Source organism: Salmo trutta, chromosome 30, assembly GCF_901001165.1.
Source record: "Salmo trutta chromosome 30, fSalTru1.1, whole genome shotgun sequence".
Lineage (NCBI taxonomy): Eukaryota > Metazoa > Chordata > Actinopteri > Salmoniformes > Salmonidae > Salmo > Salmo trutta.
In genome coordinates, this window is record NC_042986.1 from 31659014 (window position 1) to 31670934 (window position 11921).

An 11921-nucleotide genomic window follows, 5' to 3' on the forward strand; every position below is an offset into this window, starting at 1 on the left:
TGTGGTGCAGCAGTGCTCCTACTGCCAGGGTGAGTGTGGTGCAGCAGTGCTCCTACTGCCAGGGTGAGTGTGGTGCAGCAGTGCTCCTACTGCCAGGGTGAGTGTGGTGCAGCAGTGCTCCTACTGCCAGGGTGAGTGTGGTGCAGCAGTGCTCCTACTGCCAGGGTGAGTGTGGTGCAGCAGTGCTCCTACTGCCAGGGTGAGTGTGGTGCAGCAGTGCTCCTACTGCCAGGGTGAGTGTGGTGCAGCAGTGCTCCTACTGCCAGGGTGAGTGTGGTGCAGCAGTGCTCCTACTGCCAGGGTGAGTGTGGTGCAGCAGTGCTCCTACTGCCAGGGTGAGTGTGGTGCAGCAGTGCTCCTACTGCCAGGGTGAGTGTGGTGCAGCAGTGCTCCTACTGCCAGGGTGAGTGTGGTGCAGCAGTGCTCCTACTGCCAGGGTGAGTGTGGTGCAGCAGTGCTCCTACTGCCAGGGTGAGTGTGGTGCAGCAGTGCTCCTACTGCCAGGGTGAGTGTGGTGCAGCAGTGCTCCTACTGCCAGGGTGAGTGTGGTGCAGCAGTGCTCCTACTGCCAGGGTGAGTGTGGTGCAGCAGTGCTCCTACTGCCAGGGTGAGTGTGGTGCAGCAGTGCTCCTACTGCCAGGGTGAGTGTGGTGCAGCAGTGCTCCTACTGCCAGGGTGAGTGTGGTGCAGCAGTGCTCCTACTGCCAGGGTGAGTGTGGTGCAGCAGTGCTCCTACTGCCAGGGTGAGTGTGGTGCAGCAGTGCTCCTACTGCCAGGGTGAGTGTGGTGCAGCAGTGCTCCTACTGCCAGGGTGAGTGTGGTGTGGTGCAGCAGTGCTCCTACTGCCAGGGTGAGTGTGGTGCAGCAGTGCTCCTACTGCCAGGGTGAGTGTGGTGCAGCAGTGCTCCTACTGCCAGGGTGAGTGTGGTGCAGCAGTGCTCCTACTGCCAGGGTGAGTGTGGTGCAGCAGTGCTCCTACTGCCAGGGTGAGTGTGGTGCAGCAGTGCTCCTACTGCCAGGGTGAGTGTGGTGCAGCAGTGCTCCTACTGCCAGGGTGAGTGTGGTGCAGCAGTGCTCCTACTGCCAGGGTGAGTGTGGTGCAGCAGTGCTCCTACTGCCAGGGTGAGTGTGGTGGGGGGGGCAGCATTTCCGTTAGCCGGCATTTGCCTTTTTTCCACCAATAAATCCAAATGAAAAGCCGATTAAAACTGTTGTCGGCCCAAAAAAATCCCATAGCAAAATAATGCTTTTTATTAAATGATGGAAATACCAGTTGATGGAAATACATTTGACCGTCATGCTTATCGGTGTATAGGTTAATGTGCATAATTTGGTGGAATGAAATTGGCCTTTTTTCGTTAGTCATTATGTATCTTATTCATCCAACACAACTTTTATACGCGCCCAGCAGAGCCTATTTTGAGTGGGATTTCTCCTGATGGAGGAAAACATGCACTTTTATATAAGCCTGTTCATTGCGCAACAATTCTAAATGCAATCGCATGTTAAACCATTTGGTGCACTGTGTGCCAGGTAAGATTCTCATTATGTGCCTTTTCATGGAGCAGTTTCATTTCAATAATAACTTTAGTTTCTATGCGTGCTTAGATGTTTTTCACTGACAGCCGCAGCTCAGTAATCATCTAGGCCTATTGCCACTCGCACCGCAGGCTTCCCAAATAGACATAGGCCTACAAGCTTGTAATTTGAAACGATCAACAGCAATTTTTAAAGAAACTAATGGTCCTTGATTCCTCTGGCCAAGTCATGCTTTCTGGTGAAGTTTTTTCAATATTTTATGTATGGACAGGAGTAATTATATACATTTGGCAAATTTATTTCCATTTACTTCTCTATTGGACCCACCACTATGTAATTTATCTCCTGTTCTATTAGACCCACCACTATGTCATTTCTCTCCTGTTCTGTTGGACCCACCACTATGTCATTTCTCTTCTGTTCTATTGGACCCACCACTATGTCATTTATCTCCTGTTCTATTGGACCCACCACTATGTCATTTCTCTCCTGTTCTATTGGACCCACCACTATGTCATTTCTCTCCTGTTCTATTGGACCCACCACTATGTCATTTCTCTCCTGTTCTATTAGACCCACCACTATGTCATTTCTCTCCTGTTCTATTAGACCCACCACTATGTCATTTCTCTCCTGTTCTATTGGACCCACCACTATGTCATTTCTCTCCTGTTCTATTGGACCCACCACTATGTCATTTCTCTCCTGTTCTGTTGGACCCACCGCTATGTCATTTCTCTCCTGTTCTGTTGGACCCACCGCTATGTCATTTCTCTCCTGTTCTATTGGACCCACCACTATGTCATTTCTCTCCTGTTCTATTAGACCCAAAGCTATGTCATTTCTCTCCTGTTCTATTAGACCCACCACTATGTCATTTCTCTCCTGTTCTATTAGACCCACCACTATGTCATTTCTCTCCTGTTCTATTAGACCCACCACTATGTCATTTCTCTCCTGTTCTATTAGACCCACCACTATGTCATTTCTCTCCTGTTCTATTAGACCCACCACTATGTCATTTCTCTCCTGTTCTATTAGACCCACCACTATGTCATTTCTCTCCTCTTCTATTGGACCCACCACTATGTCATTTCTCTCCTGTTCTACTGGACCCACCACTATGTCATTTCTCTCCTGTTCTATTAGACCCACCACTATGTCATTTATCTCCTGTTTTATTGGACCCACCACTATGTCATTTCTCTCCTGTTCTATTGGACCCACCACTATGTCATTTCTCTCCTGTTCTACTGGACCCACCACTATGTCATTTCTCTCCTGTTCTATTAGACCCAAAGCTATGTCATTTCTCTCCTGTTCTATTAGACCCACCACTATGTCATTTCTCTCCTGTTCTATTGGACCCAAAGCTATGTCATTTCTCTCCTGTTCTATTGGTTTTCATATCAATTTTCTTTAATTGTCCACAAGCCAAAGGCACAATCCTAGTCATATTAGCAACCCATCGTAGTTGTTGCATCTTTCGATTCCTCCTCTTTCTATTTTTTTTTTACAGATTTTCATCTCTGTCACGCTGCTATCAGGTGCACTGGTTAGAATGCCATCTTCCCAGCGAATTGCATTTTGACAAATGTTTGAAAATTATGTTTTGTCTCCTTCATTACATGAGTTCCGTGGTCTGTTAAGATCCATTACCATAATCTAAAAGTGATTTCTGTCATGGCCGGTGAATTAAAATCTTCCCGGTCATGTTGTCCGGCGACGGAAACCCTGGGTTGTGTATGGGTGGGAATGAGCGGATGTGTGATAGAGGATATATAATATGATGCTTGAGTCTGGTTCACGTGTGAGCCTCGACCGGAACTTTAGTTGAGGTGGGGGGACAGAGGACAATATCCTGCTGCTCCACTGTACAGATGTCAAGTCTTAATTCGACCAGTTTCTCACCGCAGGAAAATAATCCTGCAGCTACAAGATACGTGGATTATAATTAATGGACATTTTTGTAGGGGTTAATACATTTTTTGTTAGGGAAAATCAAGTCGGGCAATTTTTAAGTGGAAATTACAAACTTTTGAAATTACACTACAAGTTTATATTTCCTGCGGCGCAGGACAATTCTCTGGGAAAACAAGTGTGATCAAATGTAGCCATAACCTTTAACTGTTAGCCTCAGCCAAGACTCCTATGGATACAAAGAGCTGAATCAGAGCGAGTCCTACAGTCAGCCAGGACTCCTCTATGGATACAAAGAGCTGAATCAGAGCGAGTCCTACAGTCAGCCAGGACTCCTCTATGGATACAAAGAGCTGAATCAGAGCGAGTCCTACAGTCAGCCAGGACTCCTCTATGGATACAAAGAGCTGAATCAGAGCGAGTGCTACAGTCAGCCAAGACTCCTCTATGGATACAAAGAGCTGAATCAGAGCGAGTCCTACAGTCAGCCAGGACTCCTCTATGGATACAAAGAGCTGAATCAGAGCGAGTCCTACAGTCAGCCAGGACTCCTCTATGGATACAAAGAGCTGAATCAGAGCGAGTGCTACAGTCAGCCAAGACTCCTCTATGGATACAAAGAGCTGAATCGGAGCGAGTCCTACAGTCAGCCAGGACTCCTCTATGGATACAAAGAGCTGAATCGGAGCGAGTCCTACAGTCAGCCAGGACTCCTCTATGGATACAAAGAGCTGAATCGGAGCGAGTCCTACAGTCAGCCAGGACTCCTCTATGGATACAAAGAGCTGAATCGGAGCGAGTCCTACAGTCAGCCAGGACTCCTCTATGGATACAAAGAGCTGAATCAGAGCGAGTCCTACAGTCAGCCAGGACTCCTCTATGGATACAAAGAGCTGAATCAGAGCGAGTCCTACAGTCAGCCAAGACTCCTCTATGGATACAAAGAGCTGAATCAGAGCGAGTCCTACAGTCAGCCAGGACTCCTCTATGGATACAAAGAGCTGAATCGGAGCGAGTCCTACAGTCAGCCAGGACTCCTCTATGGATACAAAGAGCTGAATCAGAGCGAGTCCTACAGTCAGCCAGGACTCCTCTATGGATACAAAGAGCTGAATCAGAGCGAGTCCTACAGTCAGCCAGGACTCCACTATGGTTACAAAGAGCTGAATCAGAGCGAGTCCTACAGTCAGCCAGGACTCCTCTATGGATACAAAGAGCTGAATCTGAGTGAGTCCTACAGTCATCCATCTTCCAGTTTGCACAACCTCAACATCAGTGTCGGGTGAAAGAGAACGAAAGCCCCAGGGGGATATTTTCCAAACTCATTTGTCTTGTCAGAGTGGCCCAGTGGGATAGATGGATAGATAACATACAGTACACACACACACACACACACAGTTTCCTCAGTCATTTACTATCAGGGAAATGTGAATCTGGAAGCTGCTGGCTGTGCTAGGTGTGTAGGGGTTGCTTCTCGGTCAGGTAGAACAGCAGCAATTGGTGAGATGGACCTGACCTCAGACTTGGGAGGAAGTATTATATGAAAGGTAATGGTGTGTTATCCATGCATCCATGCCCAGGCTTGCTAGATTCACAACTGGATGGGAAACTGCCAATGTGCTGTCTGTCTCCAGGAGATCATAGCATTGCCTTGCCAGATAAAGTAACAATGTGGTGTTGTTGAAGGTAGAAACACTCAGGCTAGGCTTCAGGATGTTGCACCTGGCAGCATTAACATGATATTAGTTACATTTCAAATGGTTCTCTGATGTCTTGCCACCAAAAATGTATTTGTTCAATGCTATTTCTTCTGCAAGATTTTATTCAGAATGGAATGTTGCTGAGAGTAAGAGTGTTCTAATGTAATGACTAAGATGAAAAATGTATGTACAGAGTGTGTGTTTGTCCCATTGCAGGTGTTTATGAAGTCAGTAAAGCTGGAGTGGGTTTTGGGGAACATCGAAGCGGCCCACGAGCTGTGTACCGAGGCTCTTAAACACTACGAGGACTTCCCCAAGCTCTGGATGATGAGGGGACAGATCGAGGAGCAGTCTGAGCACAACGAGAAGGCCAGGGAGGCCTACAACCAGGGGGTGAGGAAGGGGAGAGAGGGAGAGAGAAGGCCAGGGAGGCCTACAACCAGGGGGTGAGGAAGGGGAGAGAGGGAGAGAGAAGGCCAGGGAGGCCTACAACCAGGGGGTGAGGAAGGGGAGAGAGGGAGAGAGAAGGCCAGAGAGGCCTACAACCAGGGGGTGAGGAAGGGGAGAGAGGGAGAGAGAAGGCCAGGGAGGCCTACAACCAGGGGGTGAGGAAGGGGAGAGAGGGAGAGAGAAGGCCAGAGAGGCCTACAACCAGGGGGTGAGGAAGGGGAGAGAGGGAGAGAGAAGGCCAGGGAGGCCTACAACCAGGGGGTGAGGAAGGGGAGAGAGGGAGAGAGAAGGCCAGGGAGGCCTACAACCAGGGGGTGAGGAAGGGGAGAGAGGGAGAGAGAAGGCCGAGGAGGCCTACAACCAGGGGGTGAGAGAGGTGGAAGGGAGATTGGACGTGAAGACAGGAGCGAGCATTCTGGATGATGAGAGATATCTGAATACATTCATATAGCTAGAGAGACAGTAGGCTATCTGAAGTTCAATGTTGCCCAGTTATTGATCCGGTCTTAAAACAGATGTGTTTAACACTGATTCATCTTAACTCTCTCTGTGTGTGTGTGTGTGTGTGTGTGTGTGTGTGTGTGTGTGCGCAGCTGAAGAAGTGTCCCCACTCCATGTCCCTGTGGCTGCTGCTGTCTCGTCTGGAGGAGAGGGTTGGCCAGCTGACCAGGGCCAGATCCATTCTGGAGAAATCACGCCTCAAGAACCCACAGAGCCCAGACCTATGGTGAGATATACAGACGCATTACGCTTACACACACACACACACACTCGTAAAACATGCATTCACAGTACCTTGTGTGTATGTGTTGTCAGGTTGGAGTCGGTGAGATTGGAGTTCAGGGCAGGGCTGAAGAACATCGCCAACACACTGATGGCTAAAGCCCTACAAGAGTGCCCCAACTCAGGTAAGACAGTCAGTCACAATGTGTGTGTGATGGAAAGCAATTCTCAGTCTTTTTAGTCTGCTAGATCCAGGTGGTGATTGTCCCAGTTTGCTAGGTCTCACTGTCTGAGAATATGAGATGTATTTACTCACCTAAACCAGGTTTCCATCTAACATTTTTATGCGAGTAAAGTACACGTCGGATAGATAATGTCACGACAGACCTGATGGAAACAGCAAATGTGTCGGGAAACTTTCCAATGTCGACAAAACAATACTCTAGACAAGGTGGGATCTTTTTGTTAAATGGCGGCGGAAATGCCTTTATGCGCAAATATGGATATAATAACCATTTTGACGTAAACTTGGAGTCACGCGATGATATGGTGTGTGGTCTTTCCACTACGTTTCATCTGGAAAGCGTGCACTTTATTAGACTACAGATGAAATAAGTTATGATGAACTTCACAGGGTGGTGAAAGTGCAAGATGAGCTTGATGATCCTTTCCAATACATTTTGAGGGTCTTTTTCTGGTGACGTGATGATCGATGCTTGACTGCCGTTTGACAAAACAAAATAATAATGATCTCATCATGTAGTATGCTGTATCTTCGAGCTGCTGGGCACATTTGCTATTTAACGCAACAATATTTTTTTACAAACCCATCAGTAGAGTTGAAAATGCGATGGAAACCCATTTACATTAGATTTATTTATTCAGTATATAGGAATTTAACTGCACAAGTCATTTGTATGTGCATTACGTCCTCATGCACAGCCTTTTATCCGCAACAAGTCAATTTGATGATGTAAACATCTCCAGTGGGAAATGTTGTATTTATGTGGAGTTTAGAATATTCGCATGAAAACCTGTCGCCAACTGGTTGGAAACCTAGCTAGTGAGGTGTAAATAAAACCGAATTCTAATGTATTTACTCAATTGACATGGTTTAGTCCTCAGACATCAGAAGGTTAAAGTTGTTTGTGTTTTAACTATGTCTATATTTAGTCATGATCATCAGTTCAACATAAAACAGTTCAGGGTGGAGAAAATACTCTTACATATTATATTTACATATATCTCTGTCTTTCTCTAGGTATCCTGTGGGCTGAGGCAGTGTTTCTGGAGGCACGGCCCCAGAGGAAGACTAAGAGTGTTGATGCTCTGAAGAAGTGTGAACACGACCCACACGTCCTGCTAGCCGTGGCCAAGTACGACACACACTACCAAACTACAGAACATTAATCTTTCACTCTTTCTCTCACAAACTCCCCCCACCCCTCCTCTTATCTTTTCTATGACCACCTTCCACTTTGTACTGTCTCAGTAGGACAAACTCTCCCTCGCTCTGCTTTCGTTCCTTCAGTAGGTTAAACTCTCCCTCTGCTCTCGAAACTGCAATGTTCTTTGATTTTCTGAAACATGGCTCTCGGACAAGACACCCCCCATGACTATCCAACTCAATGGATTCTCCATTCACCAGGCGGACAGGACAGTGGAGTCAGGGAAATCAAGGGGGGGAGGGGTTTGCCTCTAACTCCAGCACGATGGAAGTGTCGACCCACTGTTCACCCGTCTTAGAATTCCTGATGGTCAAATGCTGACCCTTCTATCTCCTGAGGGAGTTTTCAGCTGTTGTCGTGAATGTTGTATACATTTCACCTCGGGATAAGAAAAATAACAAGCCGGCCCTTAACGAACTGTACAAGGCTGTAAACCAGCAAGGAAACCTATATCCAGAGGGTGCTTTTCTGGTTGTCGGCGATATTAATTCCTATCACGAAAACACGTGATGCCCAACTTCCATCAACACATCTCCAACGACACTAGGGGTGATAAAGTCCTAGACCACTATTATTCTATCCACAAGCAAGCATGTAAGGCCCTTCCTCATCCGCCATTCGACAAATCAGATCATGACTCCGTTCTCCTGCTTCCTGTTTACAAGCAGAAACTCAAACAGTAAGTACCCGTGACACGCTCAGTTAAGAAATGGTCACCAGAATCAAAGATCATGCTACAGGTCTGCTTTGCTAGTACTGATTGGAATATGTTTAGAGACTCCACCGACAACATTGACGACCTAACCACCTCCGGCACCCTTCTTCATTAGAAAATGTATCGGCGACGTTGCCCCACGGTGAGGGTTCGCTGCTTCCCAATCAAAAGCCCTGGATTAACACTGAGATTGGTGCTAAAATAAAGGCCAAGGCTACCGCACACAGCGCTATCGTAGACAACCCTGAGGCTACGGCCAAGGACAGGAACGACTAAGAAGTCCCGCTATGCCCTCCTCAGTCATCAAACGAGCCAAAGGACAATCATACTACACAGGCTCCGCCGCCCGCCGCATGTGACAGGGGCTACAGGCCATTACGGATTGCAAAGGATGACCTCACCGTGATCTGCCCAACGATGCCTTTCTACCAGACTAACTCAATGCATTTTATGCACGCTTTGACAACAACAACATTGTGTCCGGTGTGAGGGCCGTCACCAACCCAGAGGATTGGGTGATCTCGCACATTGACTACCGCCCTGTAGCACACACTTCTGTAATCATGAAGTGCTTTGAGAGGCTGGTTACGGCACACGTTAACTCAACCATCCCAGAGACCCTAGACACACTCCAATTTGTATACCACCCCAACAGATCTATATATGACACAATCTAAATGTCTCTCCACACTGCCCTAACCCACCTAGATAAGAGGAAAACGTATGTGAGTATTCTGTTCATTGACTAAAGCTCAGCGTTCAACACCATTGTCCCCTCCAAGCTCGTCACCAAGCTTAGGACTCTGGGTCTGAACGCGTCCCTCTGCAACTGGTTCCTGGACTTCCTGATGGGCTGAGCCCAGGTGGTGAGGGGAGGCAACATCACCTCTGCCAAGCTGACCCTCAACACAGGGGCCCCACATGGGTGTGTGCTTAGTCCCCTCCTGTACTCCCTGTTCACCCACGACTCCAACACCATCATCAAGTTTGCTGAAGACATGACGGTGGTAGGCCTGATCACCGGTGACGATGAGTCAGCCTACAGGGAGGAGGTCAGTAACCTGGCAGTGTGGTGCCAGAACAACAACCTCTCCCTCAACGTCAGTAAGACCAAGGAGCTGATTGGCTACAACGTGAAAGGCTGTAGGAGGTTGAAATAGTTTGGCATGGGCCCTCGTATCCTCAAATTTCTACAGCTGTACTATTGAGAGTATTTTAAGTGGCTGCATCAATGCCTGGTGTGCCAATTGCACCGCCCTCGATCGCATGGCGCTACAGAGGGTGGTGCGGACAGCTCAGTACGTCACTGGGGCCGAGATCCATGACATCTATATCAGGCGGTGTGTTAGAAATATCCTGAAAGTCGTTAGACTCCAACCGCCCAAGCCGTAGACTATCCTCTATGCTTCCACACGGCAAGTGGTACCAGTGCAGTGTTCAAAGCTGTCATCAAGACAATGGGAGGCTACTTTGAAGAATCTCAAATATAAAATATATTTTGATTTGTTTAACACTTCGTTTTGGTTACTGCATGATTCGATATGTGTTATTTCATAGTTTTGATGTCTTCACTATTATTCTACAATGTAAAAAATGTAAACACTTGAATTAGTAGGTGTGTCCAAACTTTTGACTGGTACTGTACATATTGACCGCCATCACTCCAGTATCCCAGCACATTGTAAATATGGTATTGGAACTGACCCTGTATATAGTATGCTTGCTTGCTTACTTATTGTGTTCTTCATATTTCTTATTTCTCATGTTTTTTTTCTAGTATTACGTTGTTATTAATTATTGCATTGTTGGGTTTTGAGTTTGCAAGAAAGACTTGTGCATGTGACATTACAACTTAAAACTTAAAACTTTCATTCCTTCAGTAGGTTCAAATCTCCCTCGCTCTGCTTTCATTCCTTCAGTAGGTTCAACTCTCCCTCGCTCTGCTTTCATTCCTTCAGTAGGTTCAACTCTCCCTCGCTCTGCTTTCATTCCTTCAGTAGGTTCAACTCTCCCTCGCTCTGCTTTCATTCCTTCAGTAGGTTCAACTCTCCCTCGCTCTGCTTTCATTCCTTCAGTAGGTTCAACTCTCCCTCGCTCTCTCTTGCTTTCACTCTGTCAACATATTAGTCGTAATCTGGCAGTAACCAGCTCGTGTGTGTGTGTGTGTGTGTGTGTGTGTGTGTGTGTGTGTGTGTGTGTGTGTGTGTGTGTGTGTGTGTGTGTGTGTGTGTGTGTGTGTGTGTGTGTGTGTGTGTGTGTGTGTGTTGCAGGCTGTTCTGGAGCGAGCGTAAGATCACTAAGGCCAGAGAGTGGTTCCTGAGGACAGTGAAGATTGAGCCAGACCTGGGAGACGCCTGGGCCCTCTTCTACAAGTTTGAGATGCAACACGGCACTGAGGTGTGTGTGTGAATGAGCTTGTATGTGTGTGGGAGGCTCTGTGTTGTTCTATGGTGTCTCACATCCTCTCTCTCTCTCTGTGTCCCCTGTAGGAACAGCAGGAAGAGGTACGTAAGCGTTGTGAGAACGCTGAGCCGCGTCACGGGGAGCTGTGGTGTGCCGAGTCCAAACATGTCCTCTACTGGCAGAAGAAGATAGGAGAGATCCTCACACAGGTCGCCTCCAAGATAAAAAACACCTTCTAAAGTTGGACAGACAGACACTGTGTGTGTTATGGATCTGTTTCTATGGCTCCATGCCCCTCTGTCCATTAACCAGTGACACACACCTCAAGTTCTCTCCTTTCAAAGTCTGTGGTAGGGAGTAACAGCATAATTGCAGTCTTCGGACACACACTTGCCTGGGCTGAGGAGTGGACTATGGTTCACTATTAGTACAGAATATTTGCATATTTACAGTGTTATACAATGTATGCAGAGTTTTTTTTAAAGCACATTGCTGTTGGGAAAATGAAAACAGGATATTTTATTGAACTTCATTTTTTATGGAATTGTGAAATATAATGTCCTTCAATTGAATCTGCAAGGGTATTCTTGGAGCAGACGAAGTTACCTGATACCAGCTCTGTAAAGAAGTTAATGTGACCATTAATTTGACCATGGTATTGTTTTTTTTACTCCTCTAATTTGCTTGATCGAGATATACACCGTAAATAGTTAGTTATGATTTACTGCTTGTGTATGTCTTACAACTGTTTAAAACCGCTCCGGAGGATTCCTCAATAAACAACAAACTGAAAATCGACCATTTAATTGCCTTGGATATGAGATCTCTTCTTAAGAAAACAAGCATCTTCCAAGATCTGTATGGTATGATGGTGAGATGAGTCAGCTCAAAGATCACATACAGGTAACTGCCAAAGTAAAGGAAATCAAATCACATTTTTTGTCACATGCTTCATAAACAACCGGTGTAGACTAACAATGAAATGCTTACTTACGGGTCCTTTTCCAACAGTGCAAAGTTAAT

General features: G+C 46.7%; 1 protein-coding gene across 1 annotated transcript in view; it reads left to right on the forward strand.

Annotated features, from left to right (window-relative positions):
• Positions 1–11701, forward strand: part of prpf6 (PRP6 pre-mRNA processing factor 6 homolog (S. cerevisiae)) — a 34778-nt gene extending 23077 nt beyond the window's left edge. The window contains exons 16-21 of the mRNA XM_029723867.1: positions 5376–5552; positions 6203–6336; positions 6426–6517; positions 7594–7708; positions 10766–10892; positions 10985–11701. Of these exons, the coding sequence (XP_029579727.1) occupies positions 5376–5552; positions 6203–6336; positions 6426–6517; positions 7594–7708; positions 10766–10892; positions 10985–11137 (798 nt within the window). The 3' untranslated portion in view covers positions 11138–11701. The remainder of the gene's footprint in view (positions 1–5375; positions 5553–6202; positions 6337–6425; positions 6518–7593; positions 7709–10765; positions 10893–10984) is intronic.
• Positions 11702–11921: the final 220 nt, after the last annotated feature.